The 24,760-nt window shown below is 39.2% G+C and overlaps 1 protein-coding gene across 1 annotated transcript in view; it reads left to right on the top strand.

Annotated features, from left to right (window-relative positions):
• The window catches only part of LOC113513095 (GTPase-activating protein and VPS9 domain-containing protein 1), a 45,573-nt gene that overhangs the window by 7,532 nt on the left and 13,281 nt on the right, over window positions 1–24,760 (top strand). The window contains exons 3-23 of the mRNA XM_052902831.1: window positions 140–307; window positions 1,022–1,234; window positions 2,290–2,473; window positions 3,434–3,673; window positions 5,387–5,496; window positions 6,274–6,411; window positions 7,406–7,653; window positions 8,652–8,760; window positions 9,329–9,470; window positions 10,285–10,379; window positions 15,943–16,048; window positions 16,169–16,292; window positions 16,825–16,928; window positions 17,656–17,781; window positions 18,387–18,454; window positions 19,677–19,815; window positions 20,494–20,570; window positions 21,955–22,593; window positions 23,089–23,225; window positions 23,787–23,958; window positions 24,265–24,376. Coding sequence (XP_052758791.1) covers window positions 140–307; window positions 1,022–1,234; window positions 2,290–2,473; window positions 3,434–3,673; window positions 5,387–5,496; window positions 6,274–6,411; window positions 7,406–7,653; window positions 8,652–8,760; window positions 9,329–9,470; window positions 10,285–10,379; window positions 15,943–16,048; window positions 16,169–16,292; window positions 16,825–16,928; window positions 17,656–17,781; window positions 18,387–18,454; window positions 19,677–19,815; window positions 20,494–20,570; window positions 21,955–22,593; window positions 23,089–23,225; window positions 23,787–23,958; window positions 24,265–24,376 — 3,451 coding nt within the window. The remainder of the gene's footprint in view (window positions 1–139; window positions 308–1,021; window positions 1,235–2,289; window positions 2,474–3,433; window positions 3,674–5,386; window positions 5,497–6,273; window positions 6,412–7,405; window positions 7,654–8,651; window positions 8,761–9,328; window positions 9,471–10,284; window positions 10,380–15,942; window positions 16,049–16,168; window positions 16,293–16,824; window positions 16,929–17,655; window positions 17,782–18,386; window positions 18,455–19,676; window positions 19,816–20,493; window positions 20,571–21,954; window positions 22,594–23,088; window positions 23,226–23,786; window positions 23,959–24,264; window positions 24,377–24,760) is intronic.

Genomic DNA, 24,760 nt, shown 5'->3' with positions numbered 1-24,760 from the left:
CAATCCCTTTCCCCCCAATTTGGTAGGGTTATACGACCGTATAACATTTTTTATACACTAGCCTGCTATGAATTGACAATTTTATCACTCCTATGTAATTTCTTGTTCTTAGGTTTAAACATGATCATACTTCCCTCAGGTTATTCCGTACGGGTAAGTGCGCACTGGCGATGCTGTACGCGGTGTTCCGCGACGGGCACACGCCGGCGCGGCAGTTCCTCATGGCGGCGCTACACGAGCCCGTCATGGCCGCGCTCCAGGAAGACGAGTTCTTCCTTGACATCGACCCGGATAAGGCCATGGAGAGGTGAGGCGCATTGGCTTTTAATTTTTAGGATTAATTTTATTGATATTCCTAATATAGGTAATATTACTCTATTAATATTATAATTATAATTAGGCATGGGTAATATATGCAGAATAACACGCCTACCAAGCGTGCCAACTACTAGCAAAACCCATTTTAAAATGGAGGCTATGTTCCGCAATGGACAGTTAAAAGTTGATACAACAACAGTTTTCACTGCATGATTGCAGCAGGTGCCATGCCTTTAATGCTTGACTCAAACCAGCAATCAATATTTATATTACAAAGACGAAAGATTTTATTTTTTGTAATAAATTGCTGTGTTTCGGTTTGAAGGGTGGGATATGGCGTGAATTTACTGGGTACAGTGGAATAACATCTGGGTCCTCAGGAATGGCAACGCATGGGGGGTATCATGGGTGAAACAGTATACTCTGTTATGTCCATAGTACTGCTCATGTGTATAGGCGACGGTTACCACTTTCCATCAGGTGGGCCGTCAGCTTGTTTGCCATTCTAAGTTGTATAAAAAAAAAATCCTCCACCTTTACAAAGAACCAATGTGATCCCTCCACGTGGAGGTGATCTGACAGAATTATTGCTAGCAATGGGACTGGTAGTCGTCGTTACTAATAATTCCGCCCCCCCCCCTCCCCATCAGCTCATTTTACCATACCATTCATGAATGAAAACTTTTTGTGTTCATTCTTACAGATTCTCAGCAACGGACAGACTAAAGAAGTTTGGGCAGCCAAACAGCGCAGAGTACTCGGCGAAATTGGCGCGCTACCGCAAGTGGACGGTGCAATCGTTGTACAACCTTGCCAGCAAGTTCATACACACGATGCGCGAACACTGGTCCATCTTTCCGGCCAGCATCGCGTGGATAGTGCAGCAGATTGTGCATTTGCTTAATCAGCATTCTACGTAAGGGTTTACTGTGTTAAACTTAATAATTTTTAGTGGCCGTGTCATCCCGACATAGAATAGGCCTTCCCTCTCTTTCCCGTGGGTGTTGTAAGAATCGACTGAGGGAGGGCGAGGGATAGGCAGTAGCGTCTCTCTTAAAACGTCTTTAAAGCCTAATTGCGGTTGCCAACCCGCCCGCCCAGCGTGACAACTGCTGGCAAAACCCCCTAAGGGGGAGGTTTATGTTCAGCAGTGGACAGCTAAGGGCTGATATGATGATGATGAAACTCAATAATAAATATTAATTTTTCATGAAAATTACTAAAGAGATTCAGTCTGCCAATTGTCGAAATCGTGTCATTGGAATCGATAGAATAGATTTAAGTATTATATAATAGATTTATTAGAACTTTAGTTCGTTTTGATGTCAAATTGAAATTTTAGAGATAACTTTAAAGGATGGTGGCACAGAATCGTCTCCAATATATTTATTTTTCCCTACATATTATGTATAAATTTCTAATTTCAATAACTAATTAAAAATAGTTTTGAAAATGCATTTCGAAATTATACCGGTTCTACATCCAGGAATTTCAAAATACTAAATTTGATAGAGTAATATTGAGGAAGATAAATATTTGTTATGTAAGATAGCATGAATATTGGGTATAACGTTGTCTGACAAACTAACAAATCAATGGTTTGCCATATTGTCTTTTTTTTTTCTAAAAAGGAGTACTGTTATTTGTGAACTAGTACTATATATAAATTAATAAAATAATGTAATTCATCAGGCACGCACGAAATTCTAGAACAGCCTTTCCCAAAGTGGACGATAACGCCCCCTTGTGGGCGCTGCAGGCCCTAAAAGGAGACGATAAGAGACCCAAAAAAAAATGGGGGCGTTGTGTAGAGGCTTAGGGGGTGATTTGTTGGTCTTGAAGTAATAGTGGTTTTTAAGTAGGTGTAAAAATGGGGGCGCTAAAAAATAATTTATTCTCAAAGTGGGCAGTAGATAAAATAAGTTTGGGAACCCCTGTTTTAGAAGAATAATAGATTGTGATCGTTGGCAGCGTAAACGAGCACGAGCTTCACGCGATCTGCACGGACCTAGTGCTGACTCACTACATCTGCCCGGCGATCGTGAACCCGGACACGCACGGCCTGGTCGACGTGCCCGTGTCGTACGTGGCGCGCTTCAACCTCATGCAGGTCGCGCAGATCCTGCAGATGCTCTGCCTCTCCAGGTATCAGGAGGTGTGTATACAGTGTCACAGTTAAATATGAACTGATATTAAAAATTATTAAAAATATATAATAAATTACCCACAGATTACAGAGATCTAACAGACAAAAAATATAATGAAAAACTTTACAATTGACTTATTGAGAAATGTTTTTAGAAGACTATTTTAATGCAAAATTGTAGGAGCAAATTCCAAATAAAATATTTGCACGTCAGATGGTTGAATGCAGTCTTTTCTTAAACATTAAATACTTCTAATGTAATTAACCTGTATTTGAGCAAACAAAGTTATCATTTATTCATCCTCTCACCATGAATCAGGTGAGCTTTCCATTCCATTACCGTCTATTAAAAAAAGTTCACTCTACCTATGTACTGAATTTAATTTAAATCCATTCAGTAGTTTTTACATGAAAGAGTTATAAACATCCATCTATCCATAATTACTAAATTTCATATTTATAATTTTAATAAAATTAGAAGAACTTATTTTGCTATATCTATATTTATGTTCAAATCGGTTTACAAGCAATTTTCAAAAGATTTTTTCTCTCAATATCTGGTAATTTTTTCTCTGTGTTACTATATTGAATTCTGAACTGATTTTGATGTTTTTTTATTGTTTTGTGGTTGTTGAATCAGCCATTATTTTTTGTAGACTTTGCAAAATCCTTTTAGTTTGGGAATTTATTTGTAGACAATTACATTTATAATTAAGATATTTTAAATTTATGTGTATGAATGAAACATCTGTAGTGAATTAGTGTGTTTATAAAAAAATAGTGCTTTGTCATTTATTCTCAATATCACAGTTGCCTGTATCACTAAACACGAAACAAAAAATACAAAGCATAAGAAGAATAATTATATTAATTTAACAACTTTTCTTTAAATGTTTGATCTTATATTAAAAAAAAAAAATGTTATTGTAGGAGTAGTAATATTTATGTTATTGTGTGCACTCGTAACAGGTGGAGCCAAAAGTACGTGACTTGTACTCAAAGTTCGAGCGCACGTGCGTGTGGACGCTGATCGAGGCAGTGGCGACGGAGGCGTTCGCGCCGGCGGCGGGGCCCGCGGCACCGGCGGGGCCCGCGCCGGGCGGCGGCGGCGCGCCCGCCGCGCCGGGGCCCGCGGGGCCCGCGCTGCGCACCGACGCCGCGCTGCGCACGCACGCCGCGCTCTACACCGCGCACGACGCGCACGCACTCGTTAGTATAGCTCGCTTGTCATCTCTCACACTCCGGGGCCCGCGGGGCCGCACCGACGCCGCGCTGCGCCGCGCCGCGCTCTGCGCACCGACGCCGCGCTCTCTCACACTCCGCGCACGCACGCCGCGCTCGCCACCGCGCACGACGCGCACGCACTCGTTAGTATAGCTCGCTTGTCATCTCTCACACTCCGGGGCCCGCGGGGCCCGCGCTGCGCACCGACGCCGCGCTGCGCACGCGCCGCGCTCTACCGACGCGCGCGCTGCGCATCTCTCACGCCGCGCTCTACACCGCGCACGACGCGCACGCACTCGTTAGTATAGCTCGCTTGTCATCTCTCACACTCCGGGGCCCGCGGGGCCCGCGGGGCCCGCGCTGCGCACCGACGCCGCGCTGCGCACGCACGCCGCGCTCTACACCGCGCACGACGCGCACGCACTCGTTAGTATAGCTCGCTTGTCATCTCTCACACTCCGGGGCCCGCGGGGCCCGCGCTGCGCACCGACGCCGCGCTGCGCACGCACGCCGCGCTCTACACCGCGCACGACGCGCACGCACTCGTTAGTATAGCTCGCTTGTCATCTCTCACACTCCGGGGCCCGCGGGGCCCGCCGCGCTGCGCACGCGCGCGCTGCGCACCGCGCACGCCGCGCTCTCTCACACTCCGCGCACGCACGCCGCGCTCTACACCGCGCACGACGCGCACGCACTCGTTAGTATAGCTCGCTTGTCATCTCTCACACTCCGGGGCCCGCGGGGCCCGAGGGGCCCGCGCTCCGCACCGACGCCGCGCTGCGCACGCACGCCGCGCTCTACACCGCGCACGACGCGCACGCACTCGTTAGTATAGCTCGCTTGTCATCTCTCACACTCCGGGGCCCGCGGGGCCCGCGCTGCGCACCGACGCCGCGCTGCGCACGCACGCCGCGCTCTACACCGCGCACGACGCGCACGCACTCGTTAGTATAGCTCGCTTGTCATCTCTCACACTCCGGGGCCCGCGGGGCCCGCGGGGCCCGCGCTGCGCACCGACGCCGCGCTGCGCACGCACGCCGCGCTCTACACCGCGCACGACGCGCACGCACTCGTTAGTATAGCTCGCTTGTCATCTCTCACACTCCCCTACACTTCCCCGTGGGAAACTCGTCCGGGGCTTTCTGCCCCCTTCGTGGTATTTCACCTCCTGTATACACTATATATATAGTAGCCACCCGCCCCAACTTCGCACGGGTACAATATTTGTTTATTCACCTTTTAAATTGGTCAACACGTTTTAGTAAGGCTGGTACGTAAATTATATAAATAGAGCCTTGAGTCTCTAAATAGGCTCAATTTTTTGTCAACAAATTGTCAAATTACTTGTGTAAAAATACTGCACTATTGTACTCTAAGATTTTAAAATGGACGGCCTATTTGGTAATTTGCTGTCCGCGCGTTTATAAAGTTTCTCCTGCGCCCCTCACCTCCTCGCCCCACCTACTATTCTCGCACGGCCAGCGACAACGCAATATTCAGAAGTAAACAGTTAAAGGCTAATATTAATATTGAAGAAATATTTTAACCAAAATATAATTATGCTCTTACGTTGTTGTCTCCCTCATAACCATAACAAATTATAAATGTTTATGTCTGATAATCTCATAAAATTTTGCAGTTCTGAACATATATATATACATATATATATTTATTTATTAATAAACATTGCGTCTACAGATAACATTCTTGAAGCGCATATCTTCGAAATTGAACAACAACACGCCGAGCCTAACAGCTGAAGAGCAGCCCAACAACTCTGCTCTGGTCGCCGAAGCAGCCGCTCTCAGGTATCTAATATTTTGTAACTTGGTACACAACTAAGTGTAACCAAACTTTTTGTATAATTAAAAAATATGGCCCATCTGAGTGAGCGAGAAAGATAGATGTATGAGTGAAAAGTAAGATGAATGATTTTTATTTCAAGTCTTCTAATAAGTGTTCATAAATAACATTTTTTTTTATACAACTTAGAATGGCAAACAAGCTGACGGCCCACCTGATGGACAGTGGTAACCGTCGCCTGTAGACATGAGCAGTACCATGGACATAACAGAGTATACTGTTTCGCCCATGATACCCCCCATGCGTTGCCATTACTGTGGTCCTAAGTTTTAATTCCTCTGTACCCTGTAAATTCACATCATATCCCACCCTTCAAATCGAAACACAGCCATGCAAACACAACTGCTTCACGGTTGAAACACGAATGGGACAGAGGTACCCAAGCAATCGACTTTTGTACAAAGTCTCCCTCTGTTAGTAAAAATGATTTATTTTTGTCTCATGAATCTACATGTTTTTTTTTTTAACGATATATACGAATAACGATGAAACGCTAAACCCGCACGCGCTAACGGTATATATTGGCATAGCGCCAGTGACGGTTGACAGGTGAAAATTAAATGGCAGGTCAGTTAGCCCATCGTGATTTAAACTCCTGAAATTGAATACAATGGTTTCCTAATTAACAATCCCCCCCCCCCCCCACGACATTTAGATGGTGTCCATTTTGCAACGCTAAACTCACAGTGTTACAGCATTATCACGGTTTCTTAACATTTTAGCTCTGCGTACGAGGGCCAGGGATCAGTGTCGGAGGCATGCGTGGCGCGGCTGGCGGCGCTGCTGCAGACCTTAGAACCCAACTACCGCAGCCGCTTGCACGATCTGCTGCGCAAGATGCCGAACCTCGCCGACTACAGGTACGAGCTCTCTGCACATATGAATCTGTAGATGCGTTGTTGTTACTACATCCGTGAGATAGAACGAGACAGCAACATCCAGTGTCTTGTTCTTTCCTATGCGAGCTCTAACAAATATATTTATCATAAATTCATTTGCCACTTAGCTACATCACCACTACTTGTGAGAGGAAAATGTTGTTTATCAAAAATTATATAATACTCTATCTTGACATAACATTTTATCAATTTAAAGGTTTCTTGTGAGTTTGGTACACAGAATTTTTTTTTTTTTTTTTTTTTTATACAACTTAGAATGGCAAAAAAGCTGACGGCCCACCTGATGGAAAGTGGTAACCGCCGCCTATAGACATGAGCACTAGCATGGACATAACAGAGTATACTGTTTCGCCCATGATACCCCCCATGCGTTGCTATTCCTGAAAACTCAGGTGTTATTCCTCTGTACCCAGTAAATTTAATGCCTTATGATTCAAAAGGAATTAAGGGACTGTCCCTTCACGAAGATGTCCAAAAGGGACAGTATCATAAAATTCTCGAGGCTTAGTAAAAAAATGCAACTTATAATCATGCAAGCTTTGACACAAATTTGCTTAACTAAATCAGTTATTCCAAATAGCAAATCTTTTAATATTCATTGGATTTACCAGAGGAAGACTTTGTACGAAAGTCGATTGCTTGGGTACCTCTGTCCCATTCGTGTTTCAGCCGTGAAGCTGTTATGTTTGCATGGCTGTGTTTCGGTTTGAAGGGTGGAATATGGCATGAATTTACTGGGTACAGAGGAAAAACACCTGAGTCCTCATGAATGGCAACACATGGGAGGTATCATGGGCGAAACAGTATACTCTGTTATGTCCATGGTACTGCTCATGTCTATAGGCGACGGTTACCACTTTCCATCAGGTGGGCCGTCAGCTTGTTTGCCATTCTAAGTTGTATAAAAAAAAAATGATTTTTTTCTTTACTAAAAGTGAATACAATTTCTTTTTAGACAAACATCCCCATCAGAGAACAAAGAGAATGCCATAGACAACGGTCAAAATGGTCACAGTACCAAACGGGGCATCTTGGCCAAAGTGGGTAAACCACGGTTGCCTCGCAGCGCGAGTGCCAGCTCCGCACTGTCGCAAACAAGTGACGACAAGCCTGTCAACGGAAGTGTAGATAAAGAGGACGGCCTGGACCACAACGAGGTGCTGGTGATAAAGCTCGCGAATGTCGAGGAACATGATTATGTTGGTGAGTATGACCCATAGTCAAATCGAGATTTCTAGATTATCGGTAAATTTAAGAGACATATACTCTATGCTTTGTAGCAAAATATGGGTGACAGCTAACATTTTGACAAATATTACTGTAAAAGAACTATTTCAAATGTAGTTTTTGTAGTTTATTTATATTTTCTTAATATTGTAATAGTGCTGTTCATGTTTATAGGCGACTGTTACCACTGTCGTTGTGGTGATTTCAGATGCGTTTCATTAGACCGATTACCGATTGTCGTTAATACGAGTATGTTAGCTGTCCGACACGCGGATGATCGGCGACGATTTGTTACCGGCAGTCACACTGTGAGCATGATCGATTACTCGGATTATGTATCGCTGCGGAATCCTCACGACGTTTGTTCGGTTACTCGCGTCCATCTTCCGTTGCGGAAAGATCGGCAACATGTGTGACATATGGCCTTAAGGCGCTAACGCAAGGACGGAGGGATTATTAATAATGCGGACTATCAGTCCCATCGTTTTTTTTTTATGGGTGAAAATGGTATGGTAACCCCACCTGCGCTAACGGGATACGCTGGCGGAGCACCAGTGAAGGGTGATAGATGAGAATGAAAACAGGCCAGTTGGCCCATCATGATGAATTCATCAGGAATTAACCATGATAGTTTCCAGGGAGAACCGCGAGTAAGTCGACCTGCTTGGGTATATTGCTAGCAATGGGATTCTCAGTCTCCATTACTAACAATTCCTTTCCCCCCACAGTCCCATCGTTAGCAATATACACTGTCAGGTTGACCTCCATGTGGTCCCTCCTGGAAAGCATCGTGCTGAATTCCAGGTGTGTTCATCACAAGAGGTTAAATGACCTGCCTTTTCATTCTCACCTATCATCCCTCACAGGTGCCCCGCTAGGGTATACTAATAATGCAAACGAGGTTACCATTCCATTATTATTCATAAAAAAAATGTGGCGCTAGCTTAATTGAGCGTGTCAATGTATTGGGACAGGACTAGTGCCGGAGTCGAAGGTGCTGGAATGTTACTACGGCGGCGCGGACGCGGCCGACGGCGCCGACCACCATGCGCCCGGACATGCGCCCGTACAGAAGCGCACCAGGTAACTTTTTTTTATACAACTTAAAATGGCAAACAAGCTGATGTCGTCGGTGACATGACAGGAAGTGGCGAACAGAGCCGACTTAAGCCGAGACCGCCCGATGGTTCTTAGTGTTGCCTTTCGATGAAGCCCGAACACTTTATGTGCTATTAATTTTTTTTTATAGAAATATAAATTGAAATAATATATATTCTCATAAGTGATTGAAATGTTTCTGAAGAAAAGTTTCATTAACTAGGTAACTAAGTTGTTAAGTTAAGGGCACTTAACGTAGCCATGGTGTGGATTCAAATGCCGCACTCCAAATTTTTCAATGACATAATAATTATTGTGATTTAATTTTCGTTACTATCGTCATAGTCGTAGAATACTGACGGATCTTTATATGTAATCTTTGTCAGATCCGTCAGTATTCTACGACTATGACGATATGATGATACTATATGGGATGTAAGATATATTTTTATCTTCTTTTTATTCCGGTCAGTGAACTAATCCCGGCCACGCGAACTAAGTCGCGGGTAAAAGCTAGTATTTTTATATATTTTTTTATATCTATTATTTTTAGATTCTCTGTGTCACACGACGAGGTGTCTCTAGGCAACACGTCGGACAACTTGGAGGCGGTGTCGGAGGCGGCCTCCAACCACAGCGTCACCTCCAGCCTCGAGCTCGAGACCGAGGACCAGAACGACAACCTCTCCGATATGGTGAGTCGACTTCACTATGAATATCGTCGTAATGACATCATCGCTTTAGCCTTTCATTTATTTATTTATTTATATGCTTTTGTATATTTACTTATAGATATTATTATTATATTCATTATTCCTTACTGAACATAGTTCTCGTCATAGACTACTATAATCAATGGTCTCGAGCCATTTGCATTCGTTACCTTCCAACAATGTTGTTGCGACTTAAAAAACATACTTTTTTCTCAAACATGCTTGGAAATGTGAGCATTATTTTGACAATCTTCTTCGAGATAAATCAAAATTGCCGTACTGTCCAGATACATGCGGGCAGCGGCCGGCAAAAGTTGTATGAAAATCCATATCTGTCGTGTTTTGCGGCCAAATAAATTACTATGTAAACTCATATCTGTCCAAAAAGGTAACTAATTCAAGGTTTTATTTAAATTTCGAACTGGCTTGCAAATAGAAAGCTGTTTATTGAAAAAAAAAAAACAGAGGGGCATTATGGCGCGTAAAAAATTATTCTTGTTTGTTATTCGTCATTGAACTTAAAAAGTAAAATTTGTGTTTTTGATTTCCGCGCACTGTTTGAGAAAAGTACTATACAAGCCTTGGCCACAACTAGGCATTGATGGACTCACGTATGTGTGCCTCGGCTACGCCTCGGCCCACATTTGCACGTTCGTCCATCAATGCCTCAGTTGCTGGTAATGTACTATAACGGCACATACATAGGAAGAAAAAAAAGAAATTAATTTACGATTACAGAATTGTGTACGAAAGTGAGAGTTCGTATTTTAAATTTAATTTTATAATTTTTTGTCAGGTGTCAGCGAATGTGAGCGGGCGCGGCAGCCCGAACATCTCAGGCCGCGAGACGCCGTCCTCGCAGGTCACCGATGGTGACGGTCCGCCGCGACGGTACGTACCACCACCACTAACAGCCTCACTACAATTTTATTTTTATTTAATAACTTAAAATCCAAATCTCTTATTACCAAATTATAAAAAAATGCGCACGTAATGAATGATCAAAAATAAATCAAAAGCAATCATATTTTCGACTGACTTTAAAAAGAAGGAGGTTCTCAATTCAGTTGTTTTTTTTGTTTATTTCCTGATAATTCCGACAGTTGAAAACTAATTTGGATTTTTTTTTTATCTGAAAAGATATGCTTAATTATATATGCTAGATTGGTGTCATAGGGATTTTAAGATCAGTTCAGAATAACTGATTATACCACAATTGAAGTCAGGTTTTTATTTTATGTACATTGTACATTGCAACATAGGGTTAGGACAATCACCAACAGCATTCTAAAAGTAATAGGCCATAAATATAACTCGCCTATAATTGGGCATTTAATTCAGATGCTGATCTAGTCGGCTGGCTCACATCTGAGTGAACTGCTTTAATTAATTTGCTTTTCTTTTTTACTAATTTATCAAAAATCTGTGGTGGCGCTGGCCTCACGTAAACAATATCGTTCGTGAAAATAATGTTTTAATAATATCTAAAATAATAATTAAGTCATTAATATACTAAATACAAGAAGAACTAAGTGTATTTTAACTGAGATAATGTTATCCAGGTGAAATAACATCGTCATTGTCTAAAAATAGTAAAAATAAAAAATATTCAAGTTGTAACGACGATAAAAATTTAAACCACGAGTGAACAATTTATACCGAAGTGTAATGAAAATGTGTAGTATGTGGATTAAAATTGCCAATAATCTATTTTAGTGAAATTTACATTATCAAATTGAAATATTATTATCAGAAAATGAATAAATTATGTACGGGTCAAAATGAACAGTGATTATGTGACTATCCACCTTCTTTTTTTTTTCAAAAGTGATTTATTTGAAATTATTGATGAACGAATCTCTTTCTATAATACTTGAATATACTTGATACACTTAATTTTGATAAGTTATAAGCAAGTAATATTAGCGTGGTGTCGATAAGTTGCACTTTGTATGGACGTCATCCTCTAGTCTGCTTGAACTATTATTATTGTTTTTTTTTTTCTTTTTTTTACTTTTTATTTACGTGTACGCAAATTGATTGGTTTTATTTTTATTTGAATATCAAGATAATGAATTTTTTGGAAAATGTTACTTTTCGACGGCAACGAACTCAATCGGATTCATGTAATACTAGTGGAATTGAACAAATATCAGAAACACTCAATGAATCAACCAACAGTTTACCTAATTTTTCAGATACTGAAAATGAAAATGATGTGATTCAAAGGCTGAAAATACAGATTGATAAGTTATCATTAGAATTAAGATCTGCTCACAAAGAAATCGAAACATTATCGTTACAAAATACATCTCTCAAACGGATAAATGATAGGCTACAGAAAAATAATGATCTACTTAAAAAAGTAACAGATAGTCCTGTTTCTAAAGCAAAATCACCTGCACAAAGGAAAGTACTAAAATTTAATACATGGAATAAGCAAACCCAAACAGAACACTTTACCACAGAAAATATGGTTCAGAATGCCGTAGAGAAAAGAAATAATTGCAGTGATAATGAAAACATATTACAGTTAACAATTAATAGACATGAAATTTTAGATCAACAACTAGAAAAACAAACAGTCAAACACAAACTATGTATTTTGAGTTCCAATAATACTAATAATATATTATTAAAAACAGAAAATACATTTGAAACCTTTGATATATGTCACTATGTAACACCAAATTGTGGAATAAAAGTACTTTTGAATGGAATAAGTATGAAGCTAAAGGATTTTACAATGGAAGATTTCTGTATTATATTAATTGGGGACGAAGACTTCAAAACGACAAATGACAACTTTAATCTCATTTTTTATATTAGAAATATGCTTAGGGAATTAGAACATACAAACATAATAATATGCTTACCAACTTTTAGATGTAATAATTTTTCAAATATGTTTAATTGGAGAATTGAAAATTTTAATAGTTTATTGCATTTGGACTCCCTAACATATGAATACGCATACATTCTCGACTCTAATCTTAATTTATCATATGGACATAGAATGTTCCATATACATAGTACTGGTTGCATAAATGATTACGGGATTCGAGTTGTTTTCAAAGATCTGTATAATTTAGTAAAAACTTTGCAATTGCAAAATAACTCTGACTTGTCATTGAACAATAAATATGTAAGCGACAATATTAATTGTAAGAATGAACATCAATCAGAAAAAAAATTTTTTCGATGACAATTTTCTATACATATTACATCAGAATATAGCAGGCTTAATTAATAAATCTGACCTTTTGTCTGTTTGTATAGATGAACTCTTAGAAAAAAATTTAAATGTTGATATTATATGTATAACAGAGCATTTTATTATGGCTGGATATGAGAAGTTCTTTTATATACCAAATTTCCATATGGCTACTTGCTTTAGTAGAAAAGGTAGTAAGAGGGGTGGAACATGTATCCTGATAAAAAATGGACATCAGTGGAAATCACTGCCTAAAATAACTGAACTTTCCATATCAGAAGTATTTGAATGTTGTGCAGTTGAGTTAGTCGCTCATGATACTGTTATTGTATGTATATATAGAGTTCCAAAAGCAAATAATTTAGATATATTTTTTCAAAAACTAAATAATATATTGGAAGTAATTTGTAAAAAAAGTCGTAAAAACATAATTATTGCAGGTGACTTTAACATTGATGTATTGAAAAAGAACGATCTCACCTTAGAATTTGAATGTCTACTTTCAACTTATAATCTCAAATTAGAAATTCGCCAACCCACAAGATTAAAAAGTCAAACATGTATTGATAATTTTGCTCACAATTTAGGAAATAAGTGTAGATCAGAAATTATAGATTTTGCACTATCTGATCATACATCTCAGTTATTAAAATGTCGAATAAAAAGAACATTTACGAGTATCAAATATTGGCGCATTAAACGACGTGACTTTAGCAAGGATAACATGACAAAATTTATAGATTGCTTAAAATTTTTCTGACATTTATGATACTAATGACGCAAATGAAGCCTTTAATATTTTTTTTGACCATTTTAAACTTTTTTATGACTTATGCTTTCCAAATAAACTTATTACTAAGAAACCGTTTAAAAAGCCAAAGTGGATATCGCGTGGAATTAAAGCTTGCTGTAGAAAGAAAAGGAAACTTCTATGGGATTATAGATTTAATCCAAACGATACAAGCAAAGACGCCTTACAAAAATATTCTAGAAAACTTAAAAAAATTATTAACCTAACTCAACGTTCACAAAATAGTCATAAGATAAATATGTCATCGAATAAAACTAAAGCGACTTGGCAAATAATAAATAAAAACAAACAAAGTATAGCTAGGAGTTCCATGCATTTAGTAAAAAAAGAAGGCAAAATTATCTGTGACCCACAGGCCATATGTAATGCTTTTAATAACTTTATTATCGACAAAGTTACACCTATACTGAACTCAGGAAATAAGGTTACGAGTACTATAAAAACAAGTAAAAATTCAATATTTATGGCGCCTAGTTTACCCCATGATATATTAAAAATTATAACACACTTAAAAAACACTAGCAGTGTTGGCATTGACGAAATATCTACAAAAGTTGTAAAAGCTGCTTCAACATACATAGCCTCACATCTTAGCTATATTATCAATCTCAGTATAAGTTCAGGTACTTTTCCTAAAATTTTAAAAACTACAATTGTAAGACCAATATTTAAAAAATGGGATAAATATTCAATGGAATGTTATAGACCAATTGCATTGCCTACAACATTTTCAAAAATTTTTGAAAAATACATATATTTACAAATATACGAGTACTTTGAAAAACAAAATCTATTCACATCAGATCAGAAAGGATTTAGACGCAACAAAGACATTAACTTAGCAATTTATGATTTCTTGTACACTGTTTTGACAAATATGGATAAAAGTACACCGGTTTGCTCCATTTACTGTGATATGACTCAAGCTTTTGATTACGTAGACCATAATATTTTACTTCAAAAATTATATGTATATGGAATCAGGGGTAATGTTTTAAATTTACTAAAGTCTTACCTTACTGACAGGAAACAATGTACTCAAATAAATAAAATAAATAATAGAACCAAACTTGAAGAAAATTATATTTCTGACCAGAGAACTGTCTTGTATGGTGTTCCCCAGGGTAGTGTTATGGGTCCATTGTTGTTTATTATATATATAAATGATCTACCCAAAATAACAAAGCAACCTATGTCACTTTTTGCTGATGACAGTACAGTAACAATAGAATGCCAAAGTATTGATGAGTATGAAAATGATGTAAACCAAGCTTTGAAGAATATAGTTAAATGGTTGAATAATAATAATCTAAAAATAAATATTAATAAAACACATATAATGCATTTCAGTCAAAGGACTTCTTTAAATACTATTGGTGCTTGTTACCTTAATAGTGATATTAAAATTGTAGAGAATACCAAATTCCTAGGTATTATAATAGACAATAAATTAAACTGGAAAGATCATATAGATGAATTATCCAAGAAATTGAGTTCTTCGGCTTATGCTTTAAATAAATTGTCTCCTACAGTAAATGAATCAGCGCTCATTACAGCGTATCATGGTATTACTGCTTCAAATTTACGGTATGGCATAATATTTTGGGGAAATTCAACGAAGAAAGAATTTGTATTTAAAGCTCAAAAAAGGTGCATAAGAGCCATGTTTAATCTTAAAAATACTGATAGTTGTATGCCGTATTTCAAACAATATAATATATTGACAGTACCTTCATTGTACATATTTGAAGTGTGTGTATTTGTTAAAACTAATAAGAATTTATTTCCACGACTTTCAGAAATTGTTAAACGCAATCGACGTGATAATGATAAGTTATATCTAAAAAAATCTAGTACAAAACTTATGCACGATAGTATATTATGTATGGCACCAAAAATCTATAATAAAATACCAAAATCTATAAAGGATGCACCAACTAATGTATTTAAGTATAAATTAAAAAAAATCTTAATTGATAAATGTTATTACAATGTATGTGAATTCTTTAATGATAAAATCTGACAAAACGAATATTTATTTATAGTTATTAACTTAAAAAAAAAAATAAAGTTCCATAATTATATTTTTTTACTATAAATGTGACATTGCTGATTTTTCTTTTTATATAATATAAATGTTTTCTTATGTAATTGTAAATTTGTATACCTCGATAGATGGGGTTGATTATAGAGGACTTATATTGTTTTACCATCCATTGTTACCTATGTATCACAAAATAAATAAATAAATAAATAAATAAACTAACATAGTTTGTAAGAAAACTGTTACTAACAAAATGGACCAAATTGTAGACTGAGTAATAAAGTATATTATTATTATTATTAATTATTGTATAATCTTAATCTAAATTATATTAATCTGACTTACCATTAAAATATACCTAAGTAAATTATATTTTTGTTACTAGACTCCCACAAAATGTACCCGTTAGTCAAGCGAGCAGTGCCCAAGCTAAACTCATGAAGCAAACAAGAAACGACATCGATGACAAATTCTGCAAGTTCGAAATCAAGGTATTGTTATTATTACGGCGAAGGCAGCCCATCCGATGCCATTCCTGAGGACTCGGGAATAATATGTACTTTATGTAAATAATTAGTTTATCTTTTGATTCCCCGTAATGATCCTTCCAGAAATTGCTCGAGGGTGACGAGACGATCAGTATAATGTCGGACACGTGGAGCACGGACGTGCTCGCCTCCGACTCGGAGACCATCGGCGACACCTGCGACCACGGACAAGCCGCCGCCAACCAAGGTGAACTATAATAGTAATTGTTTATGTGTATACCAGCTTTCTTGTGCTAACATAGTCCTCGCAGCCCCGCTCAAAGACGTAGCAGTTTCCTCGTAACTTGTATATGTTGGCATTCCGGAGTGCTTACCATGAAATATTATCCCAAATTTTGGGGCCCAACAAAACAAATTTGATGTTGAAATTCCTTTGGACTTTTGTAGGAGGAATTATGACAAACGAAATGTTCCATTTACTGAACCGATTTCGGTATGAACAAAAACACGAAATTGAGTCGTTAAAAACTTGGGTGGGGGTGCGAAGCTGGGAGGGGAGGGTTGGCAGATAAATGATTGCCACGCTTGGCAGGCAGTTGGCAACCGCAGTCTTTGTTTGTATTGTTTTAAATAGGACGCTGCTGCCCATTGCTCGCCTTTCCTTAGTCTACTCTTACGACACCTACGGGATAGGAAGGGATGGCCTATTCTATGCCGGGGCCACACGGCCAACAAAAATTTTTTTTAATAAATACTTCTAACATTAAATGTTGATGCAGGTGCCAATGCTAGCGGTACAAACGCCCCCGACGTGTCGGAGACTGCGAGTGAATCCGCCTGGAGCATGGACGTGCTCGCCTCTGACAGCGACCGTAACACAGAGGTATCTAACAATAGCTTTTTTATTATATTCTTCATATGTATGAGTACAGGAAGGTTAATGACTCATAATACGAATCATTTCATATATTCACCAATGAAATTGTATTTTTTTTTAAATGGATGATAATGGAATGGTAACCTCACCCGCGCTATCGGTATACACCGGCGGGGCACCAGTGAAGGATGATATGTGAGGATGAAGTAGGTCAGTTAGCCCATCGTGACGAATTCAGCAAGAATTGTTCACGATGGTTTCCAGGGGGAACCACGTGGAGGTCGACCTAATAAGGCATATTGCTAGCAATGGGGCTGTCAAACTCCATTGCTAACAATCCTTTTCCCCCCCAATGAAATTGTATTAGTTTACTAATATTTACTTACGAATATTCTATAGATTTCTATCAGCTTCTCAAAGGTTGATTATAAGAGACCCCTTTATGGGATAAATCTACTTTGTACATTAAATCTTTTTATGTACCTTAAAATGGCAAACAAGCTGACGGCCCACCTGATGGAGAGTGTCTAAAGACATGAGCAGTACCATGGACATAACAGAGTATACTGTTTCGCTCATAATACCCCCCATACGTTGCCATTCCTGAGGACTCAGGTGTTATTCCTCTTCCGCCAGTATATATCGATAGTGCAGACGGGGTTACCATACCATTATCACCCATTTAAAAAAACTGTTGTACATAGGCTCTCCCCTAATGTATGTAAATGTGCAGGTGGACACGGACGACTGCGTGTCGGTGGCGGCGCGGTCGGACAGCTCGTGGCCGCGCCGCGCCTCGCAGCCGGACGATGGCCTGCCGCCGCCGCAAAACCACCATCACCATCCTAAGCCGCACCAGGTCGCTATAGTTATTTTTTATTTCAGCCATTAACTGGCCACTGAACATTAGCCTTCCCCATAAGGGGTTTTGCCAGTAGTTGTGGGTTGGCAACAGCAGTTAGGCTTTTACAGATATTTTAAGGGGGACGTTGCTGCCCATCCCTCTACCATATACTCCCTTACTGGCCTCTTACGACACCCACAGGAAAGGAAGGGGTGTTCCATTCTATACCGGGACCTACAGGTAGCTATAGATACATATTTATTGTTATTTCCTTGTTACATCATCATTACAGGATCCCAAGTCGATAAACTCTTGTATAAGTATGTGAGCATCAAAAAGGTATGGGCCCAGTACACAATATTGGGGCTAGTAATTGTATACTATCACAATAAATCGATAAAAATATTAGGATCATGGGAATGATAGAATAAAATTAATTTAATAAGTGGTTTTTCTGGCATAAATATGTTTTCTAGCATTTTTTAATCGTTTTTTACGCTACATCTCATGTCATAGTTTAAATAAAGTAAAACTCCAACAGAGATAACTAATTTGTATCATTGAATCTTTACTCATTTGATTTTAAACAAGAGATAAGTAAAATTCGTTTTTTATAACAGAATGGCAGCGTGAAGAGGCCAGAGGTGAGCAGTCCACGACACACCTCCAGACCCAATCTACCCAATAGGTGAGCTGAACTATACCTTACATATATAGGTACATTTTATAAAATTGTAAAGCATCTGGGTACACAGTGATTGTATTTGAGAGCAATGATTTTCCCAATACATCATCATCATATCAGCTTTTAACTTACCACTAACATAAACCTCCCCTTAGGGGAGTTTTGCCAGTAGTTGTCACGTTTAGCAGGCGGACTGGCAAGCGCAGTTAGGTTTAGGAAATGTTTTAAAAGGAACGCTGTTGCAGATCCCTCGCTCTCACGATGCAATTACAGAGCTCGTAATTTTTGTTTGTGGAAGTATCAATACTATTTGGTTACTAGCGGCCTATATATTTACAACATTTTAAATTTTTATCTGTACCTACCTAGCTACCTACTTCATAAATGTGCCCGCCCCCACCTGCCCTTCTCCCGTACTGCTACAATGCCTTGCTAGCTTGCCACGCGGCCGACAGTGTCTTTTTTTTTATTTCTATGACTTATTAAATTCGTAATGTCTATTGAATGGAATAGCCAATTTGAACAATTCAAAAAGTAATCTACATAAATTGAAACATTTGCGAAAACAATATGATTTATTTGGATAAAGATTTAAACAGAAGTATGAATAACATGTTGTAATTTTGGTCGGTATTTCTATCAACTTTTAAAATGTAAAAAGTGATTATTGTGAAATAACGATAATAGTTGAACATATAGTATCGCGAAGTTTTTTGTAGTTATTGATATTTTCTTCAATATTGTAGAACACACTTTTCTTCTATCACCAATAGTTCCCGCAGCGCACGCGACGAAAGATGTTTTATAGCATTTTTTTACACCTTGAGTTACGTTACTAAAGTTTTAGTAAGGATCCCTAATCTTTTCTAGCTTTTTTTTTAATCGGCAAAGTAGTTTTTGAGTTTATTCATTACAAACATACACACAAAAATACAAATCTTTCCTTTTTATAATATAAGTGTAGATGTAGATGTAGATGGAATGAGCTCCCTGCCGAGGTTTTCCCAAGAGACTACAGGATGGGGTTCTTCAAAAGGGGGGTAAAGAGATTTCTTCAGGATCGGCAACACACACGATTACGCCTTACGTATTAACCTCTGGTATCGCAGGCGTTCATAGGCTACAGTATCTGCTTATCATCAGGTGGGCCGTATGCTTGTTTGCCACCTCAGTGGTATAAAAAAAAATTTATTAATTGTGTGGTAACAAATAATACAACGCGCAGGGCGGGCGGCGGCTACCTGTCGGCGACGGCGGCGCTGTCCCGCGGCGGCGAGCTGGACCTGGCCTCGCAGCCGCCGCTCGCGCTGCACAACCACTACGCCATCGACAACAGGAAGAGCATACTCGTCAACGGATACCCGGTAACATACGCCATCACATCTCGTTGTACAATTTTACTATATATATAAAGAATAATGTAAAAACATATGTAAATTATTTATATAAAAAAATGACGGCCTGTTGTAATTGATACCAGCAATATTCAATAGTTTAAGCGCGATTGAGCAACAAACATACAAACATATTTACAAATTTCATTTATAATATTTTTAAATACACAATCTGGACTTAACGCGATGAAAAACAGGTAAATGGTATTGTAGCTACATGCCTGCTTCTTTATTGCCGACGTTCTGACGTGGATTGCACCACGAAGTGGTCACGACAGGACTCTGTTCTCTTATCAGTCCAAACGTCGGCAATTAAGATACAGATACGTAACTACTATTTACCTCTAAAAGCTTTTTCATCGCGTTAAGTTCCGATTGTGTATTTAAAAATATATGTAAACAACGCGAAAGTTTCAAAATTCATTCACAATATTAGTAAGATTCTGTGGCAATAAAATTGCATTATATTATCTGTATAACTACATCCAATAAATAGATAATGCCTCTCTTGCTAACAAGTTATTAAATTAATCGCTATATCTATAGTTCAAGTGCAATATAATATGTATATATAACAATTATGAGGACGATATATATACAAAGAAGATATTTAAAACAGACTTCTATTATATTGCGCGTGTGTGGTAGGTGATGACTTGCTACGCGTCAGCACCACAGAGTCCCAGCCTGCCGCCGCATGTGTTCGACTACGTGCCCTCAGACAGGTACCATTTTTTTTATTTTTTTTTTTAAACAACTTAGAATGGCAAACAAGCTGACGGCCTACCTGATGGGAAGTGGTAACCGTCGCCTATAGACATGAGCAGTACCATGGACATAACAGAGTATACTGTTTCGCCCATGATAGCCCCCATGCGTTGCCATTCCTGAGGACTCAGGTGTTAATCCTCTGTATCCTATAAATTCACGCCATATCCCATTCGTCAAACTGAAACACAGCCATGTAAACACAACTGCTTCACGGTAGAAACACGAATGGGTCAGAGGTACCCAAGCAATCGACTTTTGTACAAAGTCTCCAATACCAATACCATACATCAACATCATCATGTCAGCCGTTAACTGTCCACTGCTGGACATAGGCTCGCCATAGACTGCCATTTTACTATAGGAAGGTTTTGCCAGTAGTTGCCACGCTTGGCAGGCAAGTTGGCAATCGCAGTTACGCTTTTTATTATTATTATTTCGTTAACTGTCCGTTTACCAGAGGAAGATTTTGTACAAAAGTCGTTTGCTTGGGTACCTCTATCCCATTCGTGTTTCAAACCGTAAAGCAGTTGTGTTTGCATGACTGTGTTTTGGTTTAAAGGGCGTTTATATGGCGTGAATTCACAGGATACAGAGGAATAACACCTGAGTACTCAGGAATGGCAATGTGTACTCTATTATGTTCATGGTACTGCTCATGTCTATAGGTGACGGTTATCACTTTCCATCAGCTGGCCCGTCAGCTTGTTTGCCATTGTAAGTTGTATAAAAAATAGTCCAATCCTGAGCCTAAGCCTTCCCTAAAAAGGGAGTTTTGCCAGTAGTTGCCACTCTTGACAGGCGGTTTGGCAACGCAGTTAGACTTTAGAAATGTTATAAGAGGGATGCTTCTACCCATCCCTTGCCCTCGCTTAGTCGTCTCTTACATCACCCACGGGAAAGGAAATGGTGGCTCATTCTATGTCGGGGCACACTCGGCAGTTACTCTTTAATAATGTAAAAAGAGACTCTGCTGCCCATCCCTCGACCATGAAAGTCCCTTACATGTTTCTTACGACAGCCAGAGGAAAGAAAAGGGTGGCACATTCTAGATTGTCACCACACGACAAATTGGAATAATATAAGTTTAATTAAGTAATAAACCAATAGAATAGTATTTTTTTTTTAAATAGATTTGTTTGCAAGCTCTTTTATATCGTCAATTGTTTTTGTCAATCAATCGATATTATCCCAATATGAAGTCATTTAAACGTCTAAATTTTTTTACGACATGTATATTTTTCACGTCTGCTTTTAAATAGTTTTATGTAACATTATTTACTCATATTTTCATTTATAAAAAATTTTTCATTCATCCCAGTTTATTATTTCTTTTAACAGCAATAGTGCTCAGACGGAATCGACTCTGGACGGTGCCAACAATAGCCAGTCGGACGCGACCAGCCAGTGGGTGGACGACAGCTTCCCCGAGCCGCACCACTCTCCCCACCGGCCGTACCCCTCCACATCCAAGTACGACCTGCCCTCCACCTCGAAACCCTACGACGACAACGACAACAACGACCTCATGGACAGGTCGTTGAACTCCAGCGAGAGTTCCTTCAACGCGCTCTCTGTATCGCAATACGATAGGCGATACGATGGTACCGACGAGCAGCCCGAAGCGAGATCGACGATAACCGATCTGATGACTCGTATGAGCTCCGCCACCATCTCCACATCGGCGAATCTAGTGAACAACTTGACGGCGCGAATAGTGAAGTCGTCGGAGATCCGAACTAGCATCGTGAGCATCAGTTCGTCGCGGATCGAGAAGAGGGACGGCACTAGCAACATGTCGCTGAGTACGCTGTCGGTGAACAGTGCGGAGACGTCGGTGTCGGACAAGAGCTCGAGCCAGGACGTGAACTCGGAGAACGTGACCGAGAGGCGGGTGAGCCCGCCACCCGTCAAGACAGCCTCCACTGGCGCCATACCCAAGAGTATCAGCTTCGATGCTACAGCTGAAAAGTCACAGAGGTAATTCTATTTATTCTTCTATTAAATTTAAATGACTAATATTAAAAAAAAACTTAGCGAAGGTTTTTTTTTTAATGGATGAAAATGGAATGGTGACCCTGCTTACGCTAACGGTATACACTGGCGGAGCACCAGTGAGGGATGACAGGTGAGAATGTAAAGGCAGGTCAGTTAGCCCATCGTGATGAATACATCTGGATTTCAGCACGATGGTTTCCAGGGGGACCACGTAATCAATTCGTAACCCTTAATCATGAACATGATGACACGTAAGTTAAACCGGTAGTTGTTACATATCTTGTTATATAAAAATCATGACGTTCGTTTATTATAATCTTTGAAATCGTTTAACCGATTTTAATTATATTTTGTAAAAGTTAATGTAAGTAATTAAGATAGTTTTTATCCCGGTAAGAGAAAATATATACGGTAAGTGCCGGTAGGGACAAGACAACGTTTTCCAAATCAACAAACAAACGATTAATGTTTTCCCAGAAGACGGATAGTCGGCGAGGAGGGTATTGTGGGTAACCTGGACGAGTTGAAGAACAATATGAAGCGTTCGGGCGGCAACCTGCTGCACAAGATCAAGATGTTCAGGCAGCGCGGGCGCAGCCATCACAACCACAACGGTGAGCCAGCCTCAAGCCTTACACCGTTGCTTTAATCCAGCTAGATTATAGCCATTTAGTTTCTTTTAGCTTTTTTTATTACTTATTTAATTTTAAATATTGTAAAATACTTTGAAATATTTAAAACATTTAGTTTAAGGTTAAGATTTATTTTAAACTTAAAACAAAGAAGATGTTACACACTCAATGTCTATCTTTTTTAGTTGTACGCACATACTGGGAATTGAGGTCCGATATTTGCCAAAACAGTGAACGAACCGACATTATTATATATATATATATATATATATATATATATAGGACCACATGATTGTGAAAAAGGTCATCACCCCACTTGAATATCGCCATTACCAGTGGGGCATCTATATTCATTTCCAACTGATTTTTAATTTTTAATAAGTTTAAATGTAATGTATTGGATAATTATATATAAAAATTTTTTTCAATGGATGATAATAGAATAGTAACCCCGCCTGATGAGTAGTCAGTGTATATCTTCAACTCTTCCAATAATATAGTTTTGATGTGACGATGTTAACGCGAATGTTACGCGGCGGACAGACATGAAGGTGGCGGAGGAGGAGGCGCGCGGCGAGGAGGCGTGCCGCGCGGAGGCGGCGGGCGAGAGCTCGGAGGACATCCTGGCCAAGTACCGCCGCAAGCCCTCCGACGGCGGCCGCCCGCGCCGCGCCCAGCGCCGCCTCTCCGACCTGCCCGACGCGGACCACGACAGGTCGCCCGCACTACCTTGCTAACACCACTCTATACATATTGCGACAACTTGACACCAGACGGCGGCACTCACACAGAAATTGTATTAACTATGTAGCTCAAACTTCAAATCGTCAATATTATTAACCAATTTATAAAACATCAACTAAAAGTTATCTATTCTTCAAAGTTATTTATTCTTATAAAAATGCAGATTTATCGTTGTTTCGAAGCTAAATTGCATTCATAATAGTATATTATTTCACTGACTGTTCTATAAATAGTTTCCGTATAAATTATTTCAAGGATGTTTTTTACCGTGATTCAGGTGCGAAGGTGTGGTAGACCTAAACGACCCGGAGGTGTTCAACAGCATGAAGCGCAAGTTACGTGTGGTGTTGTCCAACCCAGACCTCCACTGTGTCGAGTATGTGCCCAACGTGAGTACAATTTGTAGATCTTTTTTGTACTTACATTACTTGCATATAGGTAGGATCCGGCTCGAAGGATCTTTTTCTATTTATTAAGTGGACGTGTTCTTTTTTTATTTTATTTATTTATAAACAATAATTTGTATTTTAATGTCATAGTATGTAAAATAAAATTCATAAGCAGTACATCAAGAAAAAAAAAAGAAAACACACAACAAGTTATATTTTTAAATTTATGACAGTTAGAATTCGTCAATTGAGTACAGACACCTCTTTAGCAATAATGACTTCAATTTTGCCCAAAAAATATTTGAATCATTCAACAACTTCAAGTCCTTAGGTGGCCTTTATTAATAACACCACGGTTTCGTGGACAATGATGTACTGTGTTAT

Source organism: Galleria mellonella, unplaced genomic scaffold (genome assembly GCF_026898425.1).
Source record: "Galleria mellonella isolate WM207_F2 unplaced genomic scaffold, CSIRO_AGI_GalMel_v1 utg962, whole genome shotgun sequence".
NCBI lineage: Eukaryota > Metazoa > Arthropoda > Insecta > Lepidoptera > Pyralidae > Galleria > Galleria mellonella.
This window is presented reverse-complemented; position numbering and strand designations above follow the sequence as displayed.